This window comes from Oncorhynchus tshawytscha, linkage group LG23, assembly GCF_018296145.1.
Source record: "Oncorhynchus tshawytscha isolate Ot180627B linkage group LG23, Otsh_v2.0, whole genome shotgun sequence".
Classification (NCBI taxonomy): domain Eukaryota; kingdom Metazoa; phylum Chordata; class Actinopteri; order Salmoniformes; family Salmonidae; genus Oncorhynchus; species Oncorhynchus tshawytscha.
Window position 1 is genome coordinate 27,189,932 of NC_056451.1, and position 25,501 is coordinate 27,215,432.

General features: G+C 47.0%; 2 protein-coding genes across 4 annotated transcripts in view; both read left to right on the forward strand.

Moving 5' to 3' along the window:
- LOC112222500 (regulation of nuclear pre-mRNA domain-containing protein 2) lies at positions 1–14,889 on the forward strand. Its single transcript, XM_042305132.1, has 10 exons — positions 1–387; positions 8,975–9,104; positions 9,315–9,472; positions 9,605–9,657; positions 10,159–10,285; positions 11,130–11,305; positions 11,411–11,714; positions 12,066–12,344; positions 12,482–12,661; positions 12,854–14,889. The coding sequence occupies exons 1-10, from the start codon at positions 201–203 to the stop codon at positions 14,887–14,889; spliced, it is 3,630 nt and encodes a 1,209-aa protein (XP_042161066.1). The 5' UTR covers positions 1–200.
- The window catches only part of tars2 (threonyl-tRNA synthetase 2, mitochondrial), a 23,395-nt gene continuing 12,746 nt past the window's right edge, over positions 14,853–25,501 (forward strand). Inside the window, exons 1-8 of one of the 3 annotated variants that reach the window (XM_042305094.1) lie at positions 14,853–14,965; positions 15,166–15,270; positions 20,743–20,924; positions 21,553–21,667; positions 21,805–21,926; positions 22,363–22,471; positions 22,926–22,990; positions 23,127–23,205. In XM_042305094.1, the coding sequence (XP_042161028.1) occupies positions 20,872–20,924; positions 21,553–21,667; positions 21,805–21,926; positions 22,363–22,471; positions 22,926–22,990; positions 23,127–23,205 (543 nt within the window). In that variant the 5' untranslated portion in view covers positions 14,853–14,965; positions 15,166–15,270; positions 20,743–20,871. Of the gene's footprint in view, positions 15,271–19,965; positions 20,219–20,742; positions 20,925–21,552; positions 21,668–21,804; positions 21,927–22,362; positions 22,472–22,925; positions 22,991–23,126; positions 23,206–25,501 lie in introns of those variants that run through there. The other 2 variants (XM_042305093.1, XM_024385433.2) reach the window with 2 other exon arrangements.

Sequence of the window (25,501 nt, forward strand, 5' to 3'; positions counted from 1 at the left end):
ACAACCAACCTGTAACGTACAACCCTTTCGGGTTGTAAATATTGGTCAAACTGTTGAAGTTGCCTGCCCCTCCAACAGTTTTCAGAATCTGACCCTAGATCTGTAGGGGGCGTGTCTCCTCTCGCCTGTCTGTCACACTTTTGCTACCTTCATGACTCATTGCGGTGTCCGTGTCTGCAGTACCAGAGAGGACTGGAAAAATGGCGGCGGGTTCTGGAGCTGTTAGCGGCCATGGTGGCCGCGGCGCTTTGGAGGCCACCCTGGACCGCAGATTCCAAGGAGTATCCAACACTATGGAGTCTATACAGGGACTGTCGACCTGGTGCATTGAAAATAAAAAGTATCACAGCCTTATCGTTCGGTACTGGATGAAGTGGCTCAAGAAATGTGAGTAGCTAACGTTAGCTTGTCATTCGTTAGCTAGCTTTCCCTGCTACTATACACACGTTAGCTAATCAATTATGTTCCTATTGTGTTTCCGACAAATGTTGACTCCATAAAGTTAATGCATAGCTAAAATAAGATGGGTAATAAAACTTGTGCTTTGTACTTATAGTTAGCTGCCTTGCAAGCTAATATAACGAACTAGTTATAGTAAGGTAGTTAGTGCCTACCAGTAGCTGCAGTTCAGCATATCGTTATGTATATTAACTTTAGTTAGCGACGTGTGATCAACTTCGTTTGCTCGAACCTGACCTGTCTCCACTTATGGTTCGACATTGCACCTGTTTTGTGCGCATCGCACGCGCTATGTTTTTGCAGATAGATAGGAGCCAGGTAATTAGCTAGCCAAACTATCAAATGTGTTTGAATTTGAGTTAAAATGGGGGTAGTGTTGACAGCACATGTGATACATGTTGCTGGGTTAGCAAGTGGGCTGAAAAACCGGTCTTTAGGAAGAAATCTGGGTTAGGCCTAGGGTCGATTGTATGGTTGTTTTAACGGGGTGGCAAAGAGGGGGCCAACACCAGTCGTGTGGCCATGGGAAATGAGCAAATTTGATAACAAAAAGCGTTAAATTGTCTTAAAATACGACGCATTGTATTGCATAACTGTTTCAGACCCGTCGGCAAACGGGTGGCTAGCTGGTTTAGTTTAATACAGAATATCGACAAAGGCATTCAAAAGAGGGACAAAGTACGTTTTTTTGAAGGGGGGGGGCATATTTTCCTCATGATTCGTCAACTCGCACACAGTTGCTCCTCCTGCACATCGGATCACTGCACTTTCCTGCATAGGTCTATTTATTTAGTAAATGTGAAAGCACATCATCCCCGACAGACACAAGCAAAATCTCTTTACATGAATGTTGTAGCATCCTACACCTAAACATTAGCGATCTGGTATGCTGTATGTGAAGAAAAGGAGACGATTTCTCAGTCTGATAATCTGTAGGCTTCTAACAACACACAGCCTACTATGCGCCCTATCCCCCTGTCCAGGGTAAACTAAGCTGTAATGTTTTGTATTTATGGCCCATTTGTTTGCATTAGGAGAAAATGTGATCAAGTTGGATTTATACTCAAACTTGGGCTGGCTAGGCTACCTAGACCTTTTCAATCCAAAGTGATTCGCTGGAAATAATTAGTCAACACAATAGCGATTACATAAGAGTTCGTTTTTTATTACCATCTACAGTTGCATAGGTCTACATGATACTAACCTGTATAAAGCAACCTCAGCCCGGAGTTCTACTGTCCAATCATAGTGGTCTCCGTCTGTGTTTTAAAACATAATTCATATGAATAAGTACAAGGTTGCTGCAGTCTGACAGGGTTTTCATCCTCCCCAGGGCCAGGAGTTTTCTGACCCAATTAGAAAAACTGGTCCCAGTATAGTCCATATAAAACCTTTTTACAACTGATTAATCACTGTCATAAGGTCTGGTGTTTTACCTGGTTATCAGATCAGGAAGAACTCCAGGCCCAGTGGAAAAGATGTGCCCTACCACTCTGAGACTTGTTGCCACCTCCGCTGTTTCAACTGTTGTATCTGCCCAATGTATTAAAATAAATACATTTGAAGTGATCCATATTGATCCGTATTCAAGTTAGATACTACCACCATGTCCAGTGGTAACTCCCCCATCCAATACATTTTTTAAAGTTTAAGATGTATGTTTCTATACAATTTAACAGCTCTAAAATGCTATTTGGGGAATGGCAAAAATAACTCCAGCCATGATCACTTTGGCTGCTGTAGCTTCATTCACCTCAGTCAATAAGGGACATGCATAACAAACACATGTCATATTCTACAGCAATAAACAGCTACACTGGCTATACACTGGGAAGCTAGTTTAGTTTGCTGTCAAGTCAAACAGCAGTTACCTAGCAATTTTCCACCTCTGCATTGCTTTCATCAACTCAACTGAGAGAGAAGTCATGCATGCTGGGCTCTCCGTTGTCCCAAAAAAGCCAGCCAGCCAATCAAACAGCCTTCCCGCCAGAACAAACCCACTGTCCTTTCTCTCCAATCTGAGCCAGATTGACAGCACTCTGACCCAAAGAGAATGGCGGGACACTAAGGGTGGCCAATCATATTTCAGGGGTGGCACCTCGCAATGCCCCTGGGTAGGCCTAGCTAAGATCTTAACTCCAGTGTTTGGCATAGCTGTCTATATTTGTCAAACACTGGGGTTAAATTCTTAGCTAGCTAGAGTAGGCCTAGACCTAAACTTTGACTGTCATTCATTGTGTTTTTGAGGGGTTATTTAATGAAGTGCGTGGTGTGATATGGAAATAGATATGCCAGTGTTTTGTTGTTTATGGAAACTGATGTTGTCCCTTTCCTTGCCTCCAGCAATAAAGGTTTAGCTGGTTTTCAATGCTTTCATTGCCCTGAGCAGTTTGTTAATTAAAAATGATTTGCACTGCAGTAGACTAAACATTTGCAAGGTTGCATGTGTTCCCATCTCTCTCTGTCCCCGTCATTGGCTCAACCACATGTATATCTGTTGTCTATGGTGCTGTGCTTTATGTATGATGTCCTCAAACATTCAAACTAGCTTTTGAACTCAGTCAACCAAAGATAACGTTGGTGAGTTGTAGGCTTCGTTGTCCAGGTGAAACTTTCAACTCAAATGTTTTAATTTTCACGGAATGTTGGATGGCCGTGTTAACGGTTCCGTTCCAAGGGTTGTGTTGTAATGCAGTGTTTCCGCTGCACTCATTTAACTGTGGCGCTGCGCCACGGCAAGATCATTGCCGCCATGCCCCAAAAATATTAAACTTAAATATTTCTGTCGAGGCACACTTTGGTGCTAGAACAGTCCAGTCCACATGTACTTTTCCTCTGCAAACAAAATGTAATGACTAGACAAATCAGATAACCGCATAGTAGAATAGTTCATCTATTTCCCTCTTGAGATTCATTCATGTTATGAGTGCAGGTTTCCCTCCCTATAGCAATCTGACAAACAGATGCACAACAATTCTTGCAATCGCAGGGAAAAGAGGGTGTTGGCAGCTTTCCATTCCTACTTTATTTCTTTCTTAACTCCTGAATATGTGCGAACTGCCCCACAGAGCTTTTAGCAGCATCACGGTTAAGCACATTATCACTGTAATTTACTGAGAGTGTATAGGGGAGAGTGGGGCTAAAGGTAACACAGTCCATTGTAAGGTACCTTGGTATGAAACGCCATCCTACCGCGCTTGTTTTTGGGGGGTGACAAAAAAATTGTGCTGAAACCGATGCCATTTTTAGTTGAGCAAGAGCAGTGGCAACCAGGGAAAGTGTTGGGGGGGCATGAAGTGGTTTAGTTGAGGAAGAGCAGTGGCAACCAGGGAAAGTGTTGGGGGGGGCATGAAGTGGTTTAGTTGAGGAAGAGCAGTGGCAACCAGGGAAAGTGTTGGGGGGCATGAAGTGGTTTAGTTGAGGAAGAGCAGTGGCAACCAGGGAAAGTGTTTGGGGGGGCATGAAGTGGTTTAGTTGAGGAAGAGCAGTGGCAACCAGGGAAAGTGTTTGGGGGGGGCATGAAGTGGTTTAGTTGAGGAAGAGCAGTGGCAACCAGGGAAAGTGTTGGGGGGGGCATGAAGTGGTTTAGTTGAGGAAGAGTGGCATGAAGTGGTTTAGTTGAGGAAGAGCAGTGGCAACCAGGGAAAGTGTTGGGGGGCATGAAGTGGTTTAGTTGAGGAAGAGCAGTGGCAACCAGGGAAAGTGTTTGGGGGGGGCATGAAATGGTTTAGTTGAGGAAGAGCAGTGGCAACCAGGGAAAGTGTTGGGGGGGGCATGAAGTGGTTTAGTTGAGGAAGAGCAGTGGCAACCAGGGAAAGTGTTGGGGGGCATGATGTGGTTTAGGGCATGAAGTGGTTTAGTTGAGGAAGAGCAGTGGCAACCAGGGAAAGTGTTGGGGGGGGCATGAAGTGGTTTAGTTGAGGAAGAGCAGTGGCAACCAGGGAAAGTGTTGGGGGGGGCATGAAGTGGTTTAGTTGAGGAAGAGCAGTGGCAACCAGGGAAAGTGTTGGGGGGGGCATGAAGTGGTTTAGTTGAGGAAGAGCAGTGGCAACCAGGGAAAGTGTTGGGGGGGGCATGATGTGGTTTAGGGCATGAAGTGGTTTAGTTGAGGAAGAGCAGTGGCAACCAGGGAAAGTGTTGGGGGGGGCATGAAGTGGTTTAGTTGAGGAAGAGCAGTGGCAACCAGGGAAAGTGTTGGGGGAGGGGCATGAAGTGGTTTAGTTGAGGAAGAGCAGTGGCAACCAGGGAAAGTGTTGGTGGGGGGTATAAAAGGTTTAGTTGAGGAAGAGCAGTGGCAACCAGGGAAAGTGTTGGGGGGCGCATGAAGTGGTTTAGTTGAGGAAGAGCAGTGGCAACCAGGGAAAGTGTTGGTGGGGGGGGGTATAAAGTGGTTTCGGTGAGAAGTAGAGGCAGGGGGGTTGCGTTATACTCCAAGTGGTGGAATACCCCAAGTTACCCTAACCGGTAGACAGGGCTACATTATATTCCCTATTTATGCAAGTTGCTGCATGCCGGGCGGGCGGTGTGTTTGGGATCATTGTCATGCTGAAAGACCCAGCCACGTTTCATCTTCAATGCCCTTGCTGATGGTAGGCTTTGTTACTTTGGTCCCAGCTCTCTGCAGGTCATTCACTAGGTCCCCCCGTGTGGTTCTGGGATTTTTGCTCACCGTTCTTGTGATAATTTTGACCCCACGGGGTGAGATCTTGCGTGGAGCCCCAGATCGAGGGAGATTATCAGCGGTCTTGTATGTCTTTCATTTCCTAATAATTGCTCCCACAGTTGATTTCTTCAAACCAAGCTGCTTACCTATTGCATATTCAGTCTTCCCAGCCTGGTGCAGGTCTACAATTTTGTTTCTGGTGTCCTTTGACAGCTCTTTGGTCTTGGCCATAGTGGAGTTTGGAGTGTGACTATTTGAGGTTGTGGACAGGTGTCTTTTATACTGATAACAACTTCAAACAGGTGCCATTAATACAGGTAACGAGTGGAGGACAGAGGAGCCTCTTAAAGAAGAAGTTACAGGTCTGTGAGAGCCAGAAATCTTGCTTGTTTGTAGGTGACCAAATACTTATTTTTCCACCATAATTTGCAAATAAATTCATTAAAAATCCTACAATGTGATTTTCTGGAATTTTTTATCTCATTTTGTCTGTCATAGTTGAAGTGTACCTATGATGAAAATTACAGGCCTCTCTCATCTTTTTAAGTAAGAGAACTTGCACAATTGGTGGCTGACTAAATACTTTTTTGCCCCACTGTATATATCCCCCCCATCACTATGGCTTTGGAGGTTGAAACTTTAAATCCCCAGACGTGGCCCTGAGTGTGTCTGTGTTCGTTGGTCTGTGTCCGCCTAAACTACGGTGTCCGCTGTAGTAGAACAGTGATGCTCAGTCACACACTCCTGTGTGTGCAACAGGTGTTCCATCCAAGGCCCCACATTTACACCCAATCACATGTCCAAGTCCATAATCATTCTGCAATATTCTCAATTGAAGATTTGGAAGGATCTTTACAATATAACTTAGGCCAGGGAAGGAAGCTGGGACGCTGTTGCCATTGAAAGCGATTGTTTATTTGATCTTTTGAACTGTTTCCCCTTCCCCACCACTCAGACTTAGTTAGGCCGAGACTTAGTTAGGCCGAGACTTAGTTAGGCCGAGACTTAGTTAGGCCGAGACTTAGTTAGGCCTAGACTTAGTTAGGCCTAGACTTCAGCAAGTTCTATTTTTTGACTCCAGGATCTTTTCGAAGAAGAGTCGTTTCATGTAATGAACTTAGGATATGAATTTAGAACTCATTGTTACATTCATTGGATATCTTTGGGCTCGATTCAATCCACAGTGCTAGGCAAGTCAGTTAACATGTTCTTATTTACAATGACTGCCTACCCCTGCCAAACCCGGACCACCCTGGGCCAATTGTGTGCTGCCCTATGGGACTCCCAATCACGGCCGGATGTGATACAGCCTGGATTCGAACCAGGGACGGTAGTGATGCCTCTTGCACTGAGATGCAGTGCCTTAGACTGCTGTGCCCCTCGAGAGCCCACGCTGTTTGGTTTGCGTACTGTAGAGCGCATAGAGCTGGTTGTTTTCTGTTCTGTGCTCAGTCTTCATCTCTGCTTCCCCTGGTTGAATACTTTCCAACTCGTCCTCCCTGAATGCATCTTCCCATGGGGAGTCAGGGGGGACGTTTCTCTCTCCTTTGACTTGACAACCTTTCCCCACTTAGACCCAACTGAGATGTATGAAAGGCTTCTGTATTGTTATTTTATGTTACAAAGTGGTAATGCATCTGTTTATTTTGTTACCATTTACTAAGATATACCCTACTTAGTTGGTTTACACTAGTCATCACAGCTGTCCTGCACAAGATGCTGAGGCTGTAGGGCGTAGGCTAATATCACTTTCAGTTATCAACTGGCTTCAATGACCCTAATTGATATTGTGGGACTCGTACATACCGTTTCTAGTCTTGTCTGCATCAGAACCTGATCTGTGTTTGATTTGTCTGTTTTCCCTACTCCATCAGCTGTCACTTTGAAATACCTTACCTCTGGGTGTGCAGGCTTTTGAATGTATGGCGTTCTCCAGCTTTGAGTCATTTACATTTTTTTAATTACATGAATGTCATGAACGTTGTCTTGTGTCGGAGTGTGACAACGCTGTCTGCTGAAAACAATGTGTCATGAATGGATCGGTGGCGGTGCTGAACATTATTATTGACATTGTGACTACCGTGTTGCATGCTGCATCTTTGAACATGTTCAACTGGATCTTCATATATTCAGGGAGGGAGACGTTAGAGCCTTTATATTGCTGTTCAAGCTGTGTTTTTCCCCCAACAACCAGGCTTCATTTATGTTGGATTCCATTTACCTGCATGACAAGCCTATTTGGTTTCCATGTCTTAGCCTTGCCTGTAACACAGGGCTTCAGTTGGAGAAGTTGTCAGTTGAAAAAAGTGTGCGCTGCAGTAATGATGTTTTGTCTGTGCGTTAATTATGCATTAGATAGAAAAGTGAATATCAGCTTGTCATGACATCTGTCTGTCACTTAGTAAAAGCACGGCATTGTTTATCATTTCAGTGAAGTTTCCCATCAACACTGGTTGGTTTTGCTATATTTCCAGAATTGATTAGCAAATGCATGCATGAGCTAATAGGTCTTCCACAGGGCGGTTTAGGCTGGTCATCCACTGGGTGAGGGTGGTTTAGGCTGGGCGGTCTAGGTTTAGGCTGGTCCTCCACTGGGCGGTCTAGGTTTAGGCTGGGCGGTCTAGGTTTAGGCTGGGTGGTCTAGGTTTAGGCTGGTCATCCACTGGGTGAGGGTGGTTTAGGCTGGGCGGTCTAGGTTTAGGCTGGTCATCCACTGGCCGGTCTAGGTTTAGGCTGGTCATCCACTGGGCGAGGGAGGTTTAGGCTGGTCATCCACTGGGCGAGGGAGGTCTAGGTTTAGGCCGGTCATCCACTGGGCGAGGGAGGTCTAGGTTTAGGCCGGTCATCCACTGGGCGAGGGAGGTCTAGGTTTAGGCCGGTCTTGCACTGGGCGAGGGTGGTCTAGGTTTAGGCCGGTCTTGCACTGGGCGAGGGTGGTCTAGGTTTAGGCCGGTCTTGCACTGGGCGAGGGTGGTCTAGGTTTAGGCCGGTCTTGCACTGGGCGAGGGTGGTCTAGGTTTAGGCTGGTCTTGCACTGGGCGAGGGTGGTCTAGGTTTAGGCTGGTCTTGCACTGGGCGAGGGTGGTCTAGGTTTAGGCTGGTCTTGCACTGGGCGAGGGTGGTCTAGGTTTAGGCCGGTCTTGCACTGGGCGAGGGTGGTCTAGGTTTAGGCCGGTCTTGCACTGGGCGAGGGTGGTCTAGGTTTAGGCCGGTCTTGCACTGGGCGAGGGTGGTTTAGGTTTAGGCCGGTCTTGCACTGGGCGAGGGTGGTTTAGGTTTAGGCCGGTCTTGCACTGGGCGAGGGTGGTTTAGGCCGGTCTTGCACTGGGCGAGGGTGGTTTAGGCCGGTCTTGCACTGGGCGAGGGTGGTTTAGGCCGGTCTTGCACTGGGCGAGGGTGGTTTAGGCCGGTCTTGCACTGGGCGAGGGTGGTTTAGGCCGGTCTTGCACTGGGCGAGGGTGGTCTTGCACTGGGCGAGGGTGGTCTTGCACTGGGCGAGGGTGGTCTTGCACTGGGCGAGGGTGGTCTTGCACTGGGCGAGGGTGGTCTTGCACTGGGCGAGGGTGGTCTTGCACTGGGCGAGGGTGGTCTTGCACTGGGCGAGGGTGGTCTTGCACTGGGCGAGGGTGGTCTTGCACTGGGCGAGGGTGGTCTAGGCTTAGGCAGGTCATCCACTGGGCGAGGGTGGTCTAGGCTTAGGCAGGTCATCCACAGGACTAGGGTGGTCCACGCTTAGACTGGTCAAGGTTTTTGATGTGGTTAAACATCAGGCTTCTGAGGACCCACTAACTCTCTTCCTCCTCCACCTATTCTTCTTCTTCCCTGTCTTCCTCTCCTTCTTCTCTCCATCAGCGGACACCAACCACCGTCTGAATCTGTTCTATCTAGCCAATGATGTAATACAGAACTGCAAGAGAAAGAACGCCATTGTCTACCGCTCAGCCTTCGCTGAGGTGCTCCCCAACGCTGCACTAATGGTCAAGTGAGTGAACTCTGGATTATATGAATATTGTGAGGCACATTCCAACTTCCATTTGAGGCATGTTTTAATTGTCAATGGGGAGACTAAGTGAACATCTGATTTAGGTGGAAGTTAGGATTAGCCCATGTATGATGACATTGACCACCAATCTCTTGCTGACTGAATCTGTGCCCTTCTAACCGCTTGCCCTTTGACCTGTTGTCTTGCCAGAGACCCGAAGGTGCGTAAGTCAGTGGAGCGGATCTTCACTATCTGGGAGGAGAGAAACGTCTATCCTGAGGAACTCATCACTCAGCTCAAAGCCAACCTGGCCAAGAAGGAGAGAGAGAGGGAGAAAGAGAAGGCTAAAGAGATGCCTCCTCCGCCAGGTCAGTCTTCTATGCTCCTATTTCTTTCTCTCCTCACCATCTTTTCCTTTCGCCGTCTCTCTCTATTTCTGTAACCTCTGGGTCTGTATGAGTCAACAGGTCAGTGTGTTGTGTTGTGGTTTTGTCCTGTAGCCCCAGTCAACCCCAAAGCTGCCCTGAAGTCCAAGATTGTGGCTGATTTCATAGTAAGTGTATTTTTTTTCTGTCCTCTGCTAAATTGCTTTGACCCTTTTGAAGGGGTAATCTGCAGTTGCTACATCCATTTGTGGTTTTGATAAATTAATGATTTGTACCCATTGACTCTCTTGAAGAATATAACTTTTATAAATGCCTCATGAGCTTAGTTCAACTGTCACACCCCATCAGAACCCCAAATATAAGCTTGTTTTACTCCAATATTTGTAAACAACAAATGTAAACAAACACTATATAGCCTCCAAACATGGTTAAAACGATCATGGATGGTTAAAACCATCATGGATGGTCAGTCCTTGTATCCATAGCTCTGTCTATGAATTCGAGTGGTTACTTTTCTTCAGCACTATCCCTCAGCTTTTACCCAAACAGTGGCGGGGATGATGCTTTATTGTTTCAACTGATGATTGGCCCTTGATGGAGATGCACACAATAATACTCTTTCCCTCCTTCCCCACGCCCTCCCTCTTTCCTTCCCCCTCGATCTCCAGCCCCAGTCGTTCATCGAGCAGCTGGCAGGCTTCAAACGGGTGGTGGAGGAGGAGGAGCTGAGGGAGACCCAGCTGACAGCTCTCAGAGTGGACGTCTGCAGCACGGAGGCCCTCAAGAGACTCAAAGGTCAGTGGTCAAAACAGGGTTAAGGCCAGGGTTCATGCCTAGGGCTGTTAAGGTGACCGTATTACCGGCACACCGGCAGTCAAGAGTCGTCATGACTGCAGTCAAATTTCACGTGACCGTTGAATCACAGTAACTAGGTGTCTCTCTGATGTCCCCTATAGTCAGTAGTAGCCTACCAAACTTGCTAATGGCCTGGTACTCAGCTCTCTATTGACCCTCAAGTCACTCTGACATCAATGCAATGGAAAATCAAATGGAACACTTCATGAGAGCCCTGGCGTTAAGAGTTTGAGGGGAATAGGATCACCTGTTGTGTAGCGAGAGTCAGCTCATAGCTGGCTGATGAATAGAATAAAGTACATGTTCCTATAAGCCCATGTTGCACAACATTTCTATAGGCTACGCTCAATTGCGTGAGAAAACAGAGTTTTGATGGCCTCTGATAAAAAGAGGAGAATCCCATCAGCTTTCTATAGTCTAGGCCTCCTATATTTATTTCTCAACTTTCCTAATATTAAGCACTGATCGGTGATAGAGGCGTCACTACAGATCCGGGTTCGATCCCAGGTTGTCTCGCAGCTGGCCGCGACCTGGAGACCCATGAGGTGAATGAGGTGGTGCACAATTGGCCCAGCATCGTCTGGGTTAGGGGAGGGTTTGGCCGACTGGGATATCCTTGTTCCATCGCGCTCTAGCGACTCCTTGTGGCGGCCCGGGCACATGCACGCTTACTTCGGTCGCCAGCTTTGCGGTGCTATCTCCGACATATTGGTGCGGCTGGCTTCTATGTACTCTTGTTTAAATGACTTATTTTCCTCTTGTCCTCCGTCCATCTCTACCCCAGACAAGGCCGGAGGGAACAAGTTTGCCAAGGACTTCGAAGAGGGCAGTCAGAAGCTGCAGGAGTTTGTCAGTTTCCTGGAGAACCAGATGCCTGTAGGGCCCCCTCTGCTGGAGGCTCTGGGAAACGCAGACGTCTTCTATGAGATGCAATACAAGGAAGTCAAGATCGTGGCCAGCGTGAGTATCAACCAATCATTCAGGCAATCAATCTGATCGTCATCTATCAAATAAATAATCTAATCAATATCTAATACATCTAATTCTATGGTTCTAATTTTCAAGGCCTACAAAACCTTTGCCAACCGCGTGGTCAACCTCAAACGTAAACTGGATGCCCTCAAGTCCTCCCTTCCCGGTCCCGAGGACTCTCCCACCCCCTCCCCCTCTGAGGACGCTCCCTCACCCACCGGCTCTGACTCCCCCTTCCTGGGGCTGGGAGGAGACCAAGGGGGTAGGCTGGGCTTTGACCCGGACCTGGATGGGAGTGCCATGGACGAGAGGGACATGGGGGTTGCGAGAGAGGGGGACAACAGAAATGTGGAGGACATGGATCTGTCTGAGGAGGACATGGAGACAGCCAACACAGGTGAGATGGCAGTAGGGAATTCTCAATGAGACTAAACCTTGTCAAAATAAACACGTTAACCCCTTGTCAAAATAAACACGTTAACCTCTTGTCAAAATAAACACGTTAACCCCTTGTCAAAATAAACACGTTAACCCCTTGTCAAAATAAACACGTTAACCACTTGTCAAAATAAACACGTTAACCCCGTGTCAAAATAAACACGTTAACCCCTTGTCAAAATAAACACGTTAACCCCTTGTCAAAATAAACACGTTAACCCCTTGTCAAAATAAACACGTTAACCCCTTGTCAAAATAAACACGTTAACCCCTTGTCAAAATAAACACGTTAACCCCTTGTTTCCATCAGCTGAGAAGCAGTCGTCATCAGCCACCGCTTCCAAGGTGACCAGCTCCAAGACCGCAGCGAAACCTGCCCCTGTCACACTCATTCGAACCTCCACCGAATCCCCACTCAAAAAGGCAGCCTCGTCTACCCCCACGCCAGTGACCCCCAGCACCCCTACAAGCGCGGGTGTGAGTGGTCCTAGCGGCCCGACCGCTCCGCTGGGAATGAACCTGGCCAATGTGGACCTGGGCAAGATCAGCTCCATACTGAGCAGTATCACATCAGCCATGAAGAACACAGGTGTGTGTGTGTGTGGATTTAAGTTAATATATGGATTCTGTGACACGCTGGTACATAAATGTTACAACATGTTTGCATAATAAGATTATTCACTCTCTGTCTCTCTCTTTCTCTCTGTGTGTCTCTGTCTCTCTCAGCAGCCAGCCCTGTGTCTCGCCCCTCCCCTGGAACTCCCACCACCCCCTCTGGCCAATCATCTTCCTCCAAAACCCCAGTTGGCCCCACCCCTCCTAGCCCAGCCCTGGCCAGCATCCTGTCCAGAGTGAACGTCACCCCTGAAGGCATCCTCAACGCCCTGTCAAAGACCCAAACACAGAGTGAGACACACATAAGATAGTAAACCAGACAGGCAGATTTATAGACAGACTTTGAGATGGGAAATGCAAGGCTTCTGTTTTGGAATTGTAACTTGTGTATCTGCTGGTGTAATTATCTCCACCCACCCCACTTTCTCTCTCTCTCTCTCCCCATATCTTTGTTTCTCTCCATCTTCTCTTCTCTCTCCTCAGGTCTGTCCTCTCTGCTGAGGTCTGGTAGCTCCTCCTCTTCTGCCCCCTCCTCCCATGCCTCCCCAGACTCCTCAGCAGCCAAGGGCCCCCCCACACCCACCACTCCTAGCAACACCAAACCCCCCCTGACCAACAGTCTCAAACGAGACACACCTGAGAGGATCAGAGGAGCCAGGGATTGGGAAAAAAACCGAGAGGCCTCCCCTCCTCCTCCTCCCTCTCTCCCTAGCCGCTCTGTCTCTCCTCCCAGCCTAGAATCTAAGATCAACCGTTTCCTCCAGGGGAACCCAGGGTTCAGTCTGGGCCTGGGGGATGGGAGCCCTCTGCTGGGGGGAGACGGGGTAGATGGGACCCCCGTCAGGGATGAGAGCGGGGGCACCCCCACCCAGGACGAAATCATGGACACACCAGGGGGTGTCTCCTCCGACCCCCTTGGCCTCAACAGTGACCCCAAGAGCTTAGGCTCATCCATAGGTCATGATCTTTCACCCACGGCCTACCGCAGTGACCCTTGGGACGCCGTCATCACCCCAACAGGAAGCAGCAGCGACGTGGACTTCCTCTCTTCCTCTTCTCGTTTCCAAGGCTACGGAGCGGGGAAGAAGGCCGCCAAGCTGAAGGAGGAAGATCCGAAGAGGAAGATTAGCTCTTCATCACTGGGAAGCAGCAAGGTGAAGAAGGATGGACAGAACAGTCACGGGAACAACAGATCAGCTGAAGGAGAGAGGAGAGCGTCCATAGGTTCTCGCAAGACCAGCAGCGGGTCAGAGGATGGAGGAATGAGTGGAACGAGGGATGGAAAGAGGGGAGGAGAGGATGGTGGGGGCTCATCTGACGGGGAGGGGGGGCAGTACCACCGTATCGAGACGCTGGTGTCGCCTTGCACAGAGGGAGCACCTTTCCAATCACTGGGGGGCTTCTCAAACCGCCAGCCAACCGGAGAGCGCATCCAGACGGTGGAAAGTATCCGCGTGATTGGACAAGGGCTGCGTCGCGGGGATGGAGAAGGGGGGAGGCCAGGCGGAGGGATGTGGTACGATGAGGAAGGGTACCTGGATACCCAGCCCCCCTCACCTTCCCCTCAGGGCGGCTCTGACGACATGACTTCACCCCCCATGCCTCCCCCGACCTCACACCACCACCTTCCTCCTCATCCTCATTCTAATCACCCTCCCCACCCTCATCCACACGGCCCCCACCCCAGTTTCAGATGCCCCCTACCATGGGGAGAACCCCCAAGGTCCCCTCCCCTCACACCTCCACCATCACCCCCTCCTCCCTTCTTCAACTCCCCTCCTCCACCCATCCCACGCCCTCCACCCCCTCCCATGCCCCAGCTCCCTCCACCCCCGCGCAACTTCCTCCCCCCCTCGGCAGTCATGGTAGGCGGGGTTCTAGTCCCCATTGACCGCCAACTTCCCCTCCCTCCCCAGGTCCGCCCAGACGGAGGAGACCGAGGGGGGATGGGAGGGGGACCCAGGGGGGGTAAAGGTGGTCCCACTCCCCTCATGTCCTCTCTGTTAGGGGAGCCCCCTAAGATGCCTCGTCCCGGCACAGTCAAAGAGCATTTCACTCCCCGCCACGCACCCCCTCTCCACCGCCCCGGCACCCCCGGTGCCCCGCCTCCCTTATTGGGCCGTGTCAAGGATGGCATCAACCTCCCTCCTCCACCCCCCTCCTCCTCCACCCCTCCCTCTCCCTCAGGCGACCCCCTGCTTCCTCGCCCCCAAGCTCCTCCGCTCCAGCACCCTCCAGCTAGTCCGCCTGCCCAGCCCCGACACCCCAACCCCAACCATCCCCACCGTCCCTCGCCGTCCCTCCTACGCCTACCCTCCCCCAATCCCTGCCCCCCCATCAACTCCACCCCCAGAGACCTCTACTCCACCCTCGCGGCCCCCTGTCCACCCGCACCTAAACCGAGAGCCACCCATGTTCCGCGGGGGCAAGCGTCCTGGCCCTCCATTCGGCGGGGGGGCCGAGGAGGTCCCTTCTACCCCCAAGAGACCTTTCTTACCCCCACGCTATTGAAATGTTAACCATGACAAGCTGAATGAAAAGCGACCCACACACCTAGCTACCCAACACGGGGAGAAGATGTGTAGAACCCTTATGGTATGAGCCCAGTCTGTCCTCACTATGTTAATCCTAGTGGAGTCATTTGTTTTACTACATTTAGCTGATCGCACCTTGACACAAACTAGCACGTCACCTCACCACAATACAGTACCAGCTTAGCAATTATGCACAGTGTTATGGATGAAATAGGTAACCAAACCAAATCTGCCTCCCCCCTCCCCTCCTCCGATCCCCAGGAGCAACAAAGTTCTCTGCTTCCCCTCACTAAAGCAGTGAGGGAGTAATTGAGGTGTGAACTAGAAGGAAGACGACAAGCACAGATCAAATAGAAACAGAAACAGGTGGTTATTCTATTTCACTAAAATTCTACTTACCTCCGGTATTGTTTGAATAAGCTGATATAAACACTTTCAGAGAGAAAGAGAGCGAGGGATAGATGGAATGGGATGGATGGACGTGAGGGGCTGAAGAGATGGAATGGGCTGGAGAGATGGGATGGGCTGGAGAGATGGGATGGGCTGGAGAGATGGGATGGGCTGAAGAGATGGGATGGGCTGGAGAGATGGGATGGGCTGGAGAGATGGGATGGGCTGGAGAGATGGGATGGGCTGGAGAGATGGGATGGGCTGGAGAGATGGGATGGGCTGGAGAGATGGGATGGGCTGGAGAGATGGGATGGGCTGGAGAGATGGGATGGGCTGAAGAGATGGAATGGGCTGGAGAGATGGAATGGGCTGGAGAGATGGGATGGGCTGGAGAGATGGAATGGGCTGGAGAGATGGAATGGGCTGGAGAGATGGAATGGGCTGGAGGGAGGTTGGGATAGATGGGAGGGGGTTTGTTTGAGGAACAAAGTTGCTCCCTGAGAGTGTGTCCTAAATACAACCCTTTTTCTCAATAGGATTTGGTTATCCAAATGAGTGCTGACTTTATGATCAGTGCTGTTGTGGAGTTTCTCCACCATAACCCCAACGTGCTCCCAGTGCATCGTATTGCAAATAATAACCTTGTTTCTCTCCTAGAGGTTTTCATGCTTAAGTCTCTCTTCCCTCTGTATATTTCTCAGCTTTTAAATGTATAGACTGAATGAGTTGGCTGTGTTGCGACTATTAAACCTCGGTTGTTTGTGTAAAGAGCAGAGTCATCGCTATTCGCTAACTTGTGATTGACGCCATTGTGAAGAAGCCTTAGCTGTAGTTACACACCGAGGCAGCGATGTTTGTGCTTCTCATTGCTCTAACAACACTCTGTCCAGCTCCATTTCTCCAATCTGAGGGGGGAGGAGAGTGAAGAATCGTCCAGTGTAAAGACTCATTTAACAGATAATAATGAGTTGCGGATACTCAGTAGTTGAGGCGGGTGCTTTAGAAGTTTGAACTATGAACCCGCTGTGTCGCTACTAGGCCATCGCTACCTGTATTGTCTTTAATAAAATCCAGTTTCAACCCAACCAAGGGGAGGGTACTACTTTCTTTGATAGTCACTGTCATGGATACCGGTAAGACCAGTCGCAGCAGTTGTCATGGATACCGGTAAGACCAGTCGCAGCTGTATGATAGATGTTATTTTGGTCTAGTTATTCAAAGCTGAATTGAAATGCTGAAACATTACTTATAACAGTACAAACGATGTCATTTTTTCCCCCAACTGCTAATTTGTTCTGAGTTGTTTTGGATTTCTTGCTGTGATTTTTGTTGTGGCTGTAACCTCATGTCAGATGTAAAATACCTATACTTGCCTGTGCAGTGCACTGTCTCTGTCCAGTCCAGAAGTCCTTTTTGTTACTTTTGACCTGTTCCATTCGCTACCTTTCCTAGATTTAGTCTCTTCTCCTTCCTCCTTTCCTTCCTCTGACGCTGTACATTTACAACTGTAGAATACCAAGTAACACCAATGAAGAAGTGATGAGTGAATTGTCTGCAAACATTCATTACTCATTAAGATAATGGACACCTATGTAAATGTTCCTCTACATTTCCCATCAGTGTTAGTTTATCAGTTTATAGTGTTCTGCTATACATTTCTGAATGGAAGCGATGCTGTTCTGAATCAATGGTACAGAGCAGCTACTACTCTCACTCTGACTGTATGTATGATGTGATGCTTCTCTCTGTCACTGCTGATAATGACCAGATTAACGCAGGCAAGTTGTTTTGTGCACGTTTCCCTGCTGTACAGTAGACTAATGACTTCCCTTCTAACTCGTACCTCAGACAGCGAACCACCAGGATGGATTCAGAGATGTAATTTGTTTAAATAATATTGTCATTCAATGTACTCTTGAGTTTGAAATAGGTTTGTTTTGAATAACTTTTGAGTGAAAATGCTTAAGATTTGAAGAATCTAATGGTGTGTGTGTATAGTATGCATTAACTATGTAATGATTCAGTCATGAAGTGGGTGGTTGTGTTGTTCTCCGTGTTTAGATGCATTGCTATTCTTTTTATGATCATCAATGATGTTCTATCATTAATCTTTTGAGTGTCCAATCCTTTCCGATGCTACTGCTCTCCTCTCTCTACCACTGAGCCGTCCTGTAGTTCAGCGATTTACTATGTTTACCTATGACTGTCACAATTTAGACATACAGCCAGGCATTTACTTCATATGAAGACTTGACAGTTTAAACCACACTCCATGGAGTCCTACTGCATGTGTTTTTGTTTTAAAGACAGCCTCTGCATTTATGAATATTCAATACATAATCAACCCCTTGGCCTTACCTTTTAGGCACTTGTCGATCTGGGAGGATTACATAGGTGTAAGCCAATCAGAGGCAAGGTGCAACTATTACCGTATTCCACCTATCCAATCCTTTCATATACGTGAAGTGCGTAGTAGACTAGGGGTTGATTTGGTGACAGGAACGGGCCACAGAGCACTGACATGAAGACAGTACTGTACCATATCGGTTAAGACCAGTGGTGGCTGGTGGCACTTTAGATGGGGAGGACGGGCTCATAGTAATGGCTGGAATGGAATAAATTGAGTGGTATCAAACACCTGGTTTTCCATGTGTTTGATACCAGTCCATCCATTATTATGAGTTTTCCTCCCTTCACCAGCCTCCTCTGGTTGAGTGAGGTAGTCACTGCCATGCTATTACATCCATTGTGAGTTTAGTTATATTATTGAATCTGAAAATCCTAACCCAGAAGTGGGTTACCATTTATTGTTTTCTATGCACACACACACATACACACACACGTGATTCCATCCAACAGCATCTACCATACCCATCTGCATTTCACCTTTTTGATTGACACTGATTTTCTTGGTTGTGTAGTTCACATCCTTGCACAGAGCTCTAGTCCACATGTCTTTGCTGTCACATCCATAGTTCCTCCCAAACCAGTCCACTGCATGTATGACGCACCTTGACAGTCTGGCGTTGAAAGCATTGAAGCCTGTAACCCACCCACCCAATATTCAGTGAAGTCACTGCACAGTACTTTAAATGTATTACCCCTATCCCATTTAATGAAAGGCAGTTGAGATCATATTGTAATATTACCACATCTCAGTGGCTTCCTCTCATCACCTTCATATACTGTTCTGAGAAGACCGGATAGGTGGAAGCAATGTGGGGCAAGTGTGCTAAAAGTATTTATTTCAGCGGTTTCCTTCATTCAGATCAGTGTAGATGAAGGAAAGGATGCAACGAGAGCCATTGAGATACTCTTCATACAAACATAAATAGGTTTCACCTTATGAGAGTACACACGTCTGTGTGGTGGTGGGGTTCACAGTATGAGATATTGATGGTGAACAAGTATTTAATTGTGCTTCATAATGGTCCATATTTCAGGTAGTAGCCAATGAGAAGGACATTGCCCCTAGACACTGATCTAATATCATTTTGGAGTTTTACCCCTAATGAGATTTTGGAATCAGTATTTGGGGTAACCTGTGACTTTTAGGGCAACCTGATTTCTAGGGCTTTAACTCAATTTGTCTTTCTGTGATTCCTTGTCTCCTATCTCCTCACCCCTCAAATGTATTTGAGGAGAAGGCCCAAGGTCCCTCTAGGGCATTCTACCCGTTTCATTGTATTTTTAGTGACACTTCACAGGTGGTCCGAAATCCCCAGTTAATTTACTCTAGCGCCCCCAAGCGTTCTTTAAATTTTTTTTTATACGTGCCAGTCTGCGTCACTTGCAAATCCCCTTTTCTCTAAAATTATATTGACGTTTGTTAGTACATCAACACTATGTAACTCTTTGAAGTATATTTTACTTAAGTTATTTACATTTATGTATAATAAATTAAACCATATTTACGTCTATATCGGTAAAATAAAATGACCAAGTTATGTCTTAACTATTATACACACAGACGTCTACAACCACTATGAGCTTTGAACCAATATACCTTGTGGAAAGAAATAACGAAACCCTATTGATCATATCACCATGCGCTCGTTACTGGTGTCTTGACTGTACGAATTGAGATGCCAGTGGCAAGGCTTCTCAAACTAATCCTAGTTATATGCTACTTTTTATTAATACAATGTAAACGAAATAGGCTATTCATACTATTGCTTCCAGAAGTCTGTTGAAAGTAGCCTAATTTCTGCCCCACGTAAGAGGCGAGTACTTTTGAGCTATGTGCGTGTAATAGCCTAACGGTGCTCTGAGCTACACTATTCTCTGCTCTTCCTCCATCTTTATGCGGCCAATCAATGAATGGATGTGTGTTACTTGCTGGCTCTCACAGGGACCAACCCGGTTGCCTCACCGTTGATCAATTCTCTTCAGGCGCTGCAAAGATGCAGTGATCTCCTCATATTGGGATGGGTTTCTTGGAACGCTCCACTCTTGATCTTGGGCGTAATTTGACAAAATGTAGGAATTGAGCATACCTATGTTAAATAGATTCAGGTCCTTTTCATGGACTGTCGGTTTTAGATTAATGCTGTGAAGTTAGTCTCGTGTACCTGAAAGTGATCTATCCGAATGTTAAGTACAGATTAGTGGGCGCCACTGAGGTGTATAAATGAACGGTGAGCGCGCTTTCATTGTTGACGCTCACCAACGTGCGCGCACTTGCCAACGTCAAGTTTCCGCCCTCTTCACTTGCTGGCCAATCACTTTTCTTCCCCATCTACTTCATTCTTCCGGTATTATGGCCGCTTGCAGTGTAAGGGACAACGAGTGTGAAATGTTATGATTATGAAAAGTTTTCGGTGAAACCGGTGGATTAAGGATGCTCGTGACCGTGATGTTACGGTTTCCCGTCTGTCGGCCGTCAGTTCGGGCAGTGCTTCACTGTCAGAGGCGCTTTAGCAAGGTGTGCAACCTTATTAAACCGTTTTCTGTTACGAAATGTAGCTGTACTGGCCTGCTGAGTACAGTATCATTGGGTTGTGTAGCCAGCCTTCTCCAAATCAGTGGTGTAGCATTGTCCTATGACCGCTCATGTACATAGGTGTGGGCGTGTCCTCTGACAAACCATTGGATGGATCTATGAATAGCCCTGAGAGTGTTCTTACGGCCAAACAAGACTAAACTGTCATGTCATTTGTGTGACCACAAGGTTATACATTTTTTTAGGGGTGTTTGGTGGAGGGGACAGTTCTCAATTAAGCATATTATTGGGTTCTCTCTCTCTCTGAAATATGCAACTATTAATGTATGTATGATCATAATACCATACATTTAGTTATGAATGCCATATTGTGTGAAGATTTGATTTAAAATGATTACATGGTAATAATATGATCCCCTTGTCTGTATTGTTGTTGTTCATATTGACCCCTGTGCTCTCTTCTTTCCTATTCCCTTGTTTCCTAATTTCTTCCCCTCTGCCTTTAGATACAGGCATCCCCTGCTCTGTCTGAGCGTGTGCGGGTGTTTGAGTCTCTCAGAGAGAGGCAGGGACAGCAGAGGACAAGCGGCACCACGAAACAGGCCTTCAGCGTCCGATTGGCTGATGGCAGGACGATGAATGGCACCACAGGCGTGACCACGCCGTCAATCATCGCTCAAAACGCACGGTTAGCCTCCCAGATGTGTGTGTGTGTGTGTGTGTGTGTGTGTGTGTGTGTGTGTGTGTGTTATTCAGAATCCTAAAAGTCAGGGAAGGGTTATACCCAGTGCTTGACTTGGAATTCAATAGGTGCTGGTACTTATTTTGAGTGCCGGTACTGTTTTATATTTAGGTAAAGGAACACTGAAATCCTTTTGAGCTAATATTCTATAAGAGGTGCAGGAACTCAAGCAGCAGAAATTTTGAGGTGCTGGTACTCTGCTCCATTGAGCTACTGTCCAATTCAAGCACTGTTTATCCCTCAGAACACGTGTCGTGTTTAGACAGGTAGCCCAATTCTCTTATTTTTTTCCGCTATTTGGTTCTTTGATTCATCAGATCTTTTCACATCAGGTCGTTTTCAGAGCTGGTCTGATTGGTCAAAAGACCAATTAGTGGGGGAAAAAATCAGAATTGGGCTGCCTGTCTAAATGCAGCCTTAGTAACTCCCTGCAGAGTCCTACAGGCCTTTCTCAGTCCCTGGGACACATAGGTGTCCCATCTCTTTGCTTTCAGATTGGAATTAGGTGAAATTGGATAGGTGTAAGCAAACATATTGACATTGTCTCTAACCCTCCTACACTCCATGTCTGCAGTGTGAAAGGTGCTCTGGTCTGCAGGGTGAATGGAGAGCTGTGGGAGCTGCTTCGCCCCCTGGAGGCTGACTGTGAACTACAGCTGCTAGGCTTCAACACCACAGAGGGCAAACAGGTACTTCATAAGGACATTCTCATTCATCTAACCCAATAGAAGATGTTACATGTAGAGCAGTCAGAGGCAGAGGTTGACCTCTTCTCTATCTTATCCCCTCTCGCTCATCTCTTTCATTTTCTCCATTTCTCCCCCAGGCGGTGTGGAGGACAGGAGCGTGTGTTGTGGGGTGGGTGTTAGAGAGGGTTTTTGGGGTGGATGTGTGCAGAGAGGGTGTGTCAGAGTCTGGCCTCTACTGTGACCACCTCCCGGAGAACAGGTAAGATATTTCCCTCTCTTTGTAATATAATATATGCCATTTTGCAGATGCTTTTATCCAAAGCAACTTAGTCATGACATTTTACCCCACTAACCACCCCCTCATCTTTTGGCACCCCTTTAAGACAGAAAAGCTGCTTTGAGGGAGTGAGGGAGGGAGGGAGGGAGGCATTTGTTCTCTAACAGAGCCCCTGGGATGTAAATCATCATGTAAATGGGATACTTTTTAACATTTTAATACATTTGCTAAAATGTCTTACTGTTTTTGCTTTGTCATTATGGGTCTTGTGGATAGATTGAGGGGGGGAAAACGATTTAATCCATTTTAGAATAAGGCTGTAACGTAGCAAAATGTAGAAGAAGTTGAGTGGTTTGAATACTTTCCAAATGCACTGTATACACAGAGAAACAGTACTTACCCCTGGTCTCTCTCCCAGTGCCCTGTCCCTAGCTGAGCTAGAGCAGAGATGTAAGGAGGCCGCTGGCCAGAAGCTTCCTCTCTCCAGACTGGAGCTGAACAGGCAGGAAGTTACAGAGCTCTTCCAGGTCAGAGGTCATTGGCTCTGTTTGTCTGTCATTGGCTGCATCAGAAATGGCATCCTATTTCTTATGTAGTTCCCTATATAGGGAATAGCGTGCTATTTAGGACATAGCCATTGTGGTTGGAAACAGGCATTTGGCTCAATACCAGTACTATTTTGGACCTTACCTGCACTAAATGTATTTGGCTTAGAGTGTTTGGTTAGTCGTGTAATGACGCAGGGATAGTATGAAGTTGGTACAGAATTAGACATTTGATGGCATTACGGTTATGGCCCACAGTATTCTAGAATGTGGGTGTGTTGCTTTGCTCCCACCTGTAGCAGCTTGTGGAATTGACTGTTTACATGTGTTGTCTTTAACCTCTGTAATGGTCATCTAGGAATGTCTGTAATTCAAGGGGTGTGGCCGTGATACACTAGTGTGTATGTGTACTAACTGACTGAGTTCTGTCATCTAGGACAATGCTCTGAGACTCCAGTTGGTTGAAGAACAGATGAGTGGACCTACTGTCACAGTCTACAGGTTTGTTGCTCAACATCTCACAGCCTGATACAACACACACACCACATGGTAACGCTACAGTCATGGTCTGTTGTTAAGGAGAAATGACTATACTAGGATGATATGTCCATCTCTTCCTGTTCCGTGTGTGGGTCAGGTGTGGAGACAGCATAGGAGTCTGCAATGGTCCTCTCCTCCCTAACACTGGTCTCCTCAAGGTCTTCAAGATGCTGCAGGTATGTGTGTTTGTGTGTGTGTGTTAACCTGCCTGCATATCAGTTCAGTGAGGAATATACAGTTCTTGTCTTCTTCTCATGACATCTAAACTATACTGGATGTAAAAATTGAATGTACAGGATAAAAAAACAACAGTAAAATGGGTTTCCATCGCATCTTCATCTCCACTGATGGTTTTGTCACAAACCATGTTGAGTTATGTAGCGAATGTTCTCACTCTGGTCCGGGCATGTGTGCTGTAGCCAACAGCTGGCACAGAGTGTGGGTATAGCCTACATGATGAGATTATTATGGACAAAAGAGCGAGATTATTTTTATTTGTCAAAAGGCAGCCAAGCATCAGACCCTTGATACAGTATTTGGAAAGGAGCATCAAGCTCACCACCTTGCCTTTTCACCACCCTGAAGTTCATAACTTGTTTAATCTGTACTCTAATAAACTGCATGCTTTCCTGACGTGTCGTAGTGGGAGGACCACACAGACATGTCATCGCGTGACTTCGTTGTGATGGTTGTTATATAAATATTTGCTCATAAAAGCATTTCCACCGCCATTTTAATTTTAGACACTAAATGATCCCACCTTGTCTAGCGTATTTTGTCTATATTTGGAAAGTTTACTGACAAATTTGCTGTTTCATCCATCCTGTCATGACTTTTTTTATCCAACATGTACTTTACTCGCATACAAAGGTTGGATGGAAACCTGGTTACTGTTTAACTCATAACATGGGCTGTGACATTACCATGCAATATAGCCTCTGACCTCTTCCTGATACTAATGTATACTGGGACTGCACAGGTCACGCTGGAAATTCCTTACTGGTAAATGACAATCACTTGGCAGTCACTAGCTAGTTAAACGACGCACTGGAGACTAACAGGAGACTAACAAGTCAGAACAACATGTCACATGGAAGACAAGCGAAACAAAACGCTGCTTGTCTTTTTCCTAGAAGCATTAGAACTGTAGCTTGGTAGCCCGTGATGCCAACAATGGCCTATTTGCTGGTGCTGAGCAATTAGTGCTCGAGGTCTGTTCAGTTTCGGTTTGATCTGGTTTATCTCTAGAGAAACTGCGTATCGAGCTCACAGAAAAATTAATGAACTAAATCGAATTCAAATAATTGAACTGACGTTGGTCAATTAGTTGTTTTAAAAACCAACATTTCGGTTAATCACTCAGCACTACTGTTTGCTTTCAAAGTGGAATTTCCATAATGGTATTGTACTGGTCAGAATGGAATTTCCACTTTCCACTCTGGGAGAGCAATAGCCACAGGATATTGTGATTGTCAGTGACCAGTTTCCTGCCCCCGCCAAGTCAAATCCTGTCAATCTTTATTGTCCCAAGGGGAAACGCAGCCCCTGCCCATTATCTGTAGAGCAGTGGTTCCAAAATGGTGGCAGGGGCTGCGTTTCCCATTAGGACAATAAAGATTGACAGGATTTGACTCACTACCTACCGGTCAAACGTTTGGACACCTACTCATTCAAGTGTTTTTCTTTATTTGTACTATTTTCTACATTGTTGAATAATAGTGAAGACATCAACACTATGAAATAACACATGGAATCATGTAGTAACCAAAAAAGTGTTTAACAAATCAAAATATATTTGAGATTCTTCAAAGTAGCCACTCTTTTGCTTTGATGACAGCTTTGCACACTCTTGGCATTATCTCAACCAGCTTCAGGAGGTAGTCACCTGGAATGCATTTCAATTAACAGGTGTACCGCCTTAGTGCAGTCGCAAAAACCATCAAGCTCTATGATAAAACTGGCTCTCATGAGGACCCACACAAGAATGGAAGAGGATAAGTTCATTAGAGTTAACTGCACATCAGATTGCAGCCCAAATGAATGCTATACAGATTTGAAGTAATGGACACATCTCAACATCAACTGTTCAGAGGGGACTGCGTGAATCAGACCTTCATGGTCACATTGCTGCAAAGAAACCACTACTAAAGGACACCGATAAGAAGAAGAGACTTGCCTGGGCGAAGAAACATGAGCAATGGGCATGAGACTGGTAGAAATCTGTCATTTTGTCTAATGAGTTGAAATTTGAGATTTTTGGTTCCAACCGCCTTGTCTTTGTGAGACACAGTGTAGGTGAACGGATGATCTCTGTATGTGTAGTTCCCATCTTGAAGCATGGAGGAAGAGGTGTGGGGGTGCTTTGCTGGTGACAGTCTGTGATTTATTTAGAATTCAAGGCACACTTAACCAGCATGGCTACCACCGCATTCTGCTGCGATACGTCAGCCCCACCAAGCCCAAACCAGATGG

Coding starts and splice junctions, on each gene's coding strand:
- LOC112222500 (XM_042305132.1), top strand. CDS start 201: ATGGCGGCGGGTTCTGGAGCTGTTAGCGGCCATGGTGGCCGCGGCGCT. Junction 10,286..11,129: donor GGCCCTCAAGAGACTCAAAG/GTCAGTGGTCAA, acceptor TCTCTACCCCAG/ACAAGGCCGGAGGGAACAAG. Junction 11,715..12,065: donor CATGGAGACAGCCAACACAG/GTGAGATGGCAG, acceptor TGTTTCCATCAG/CTGAGAAGCAGTCGTCATCA.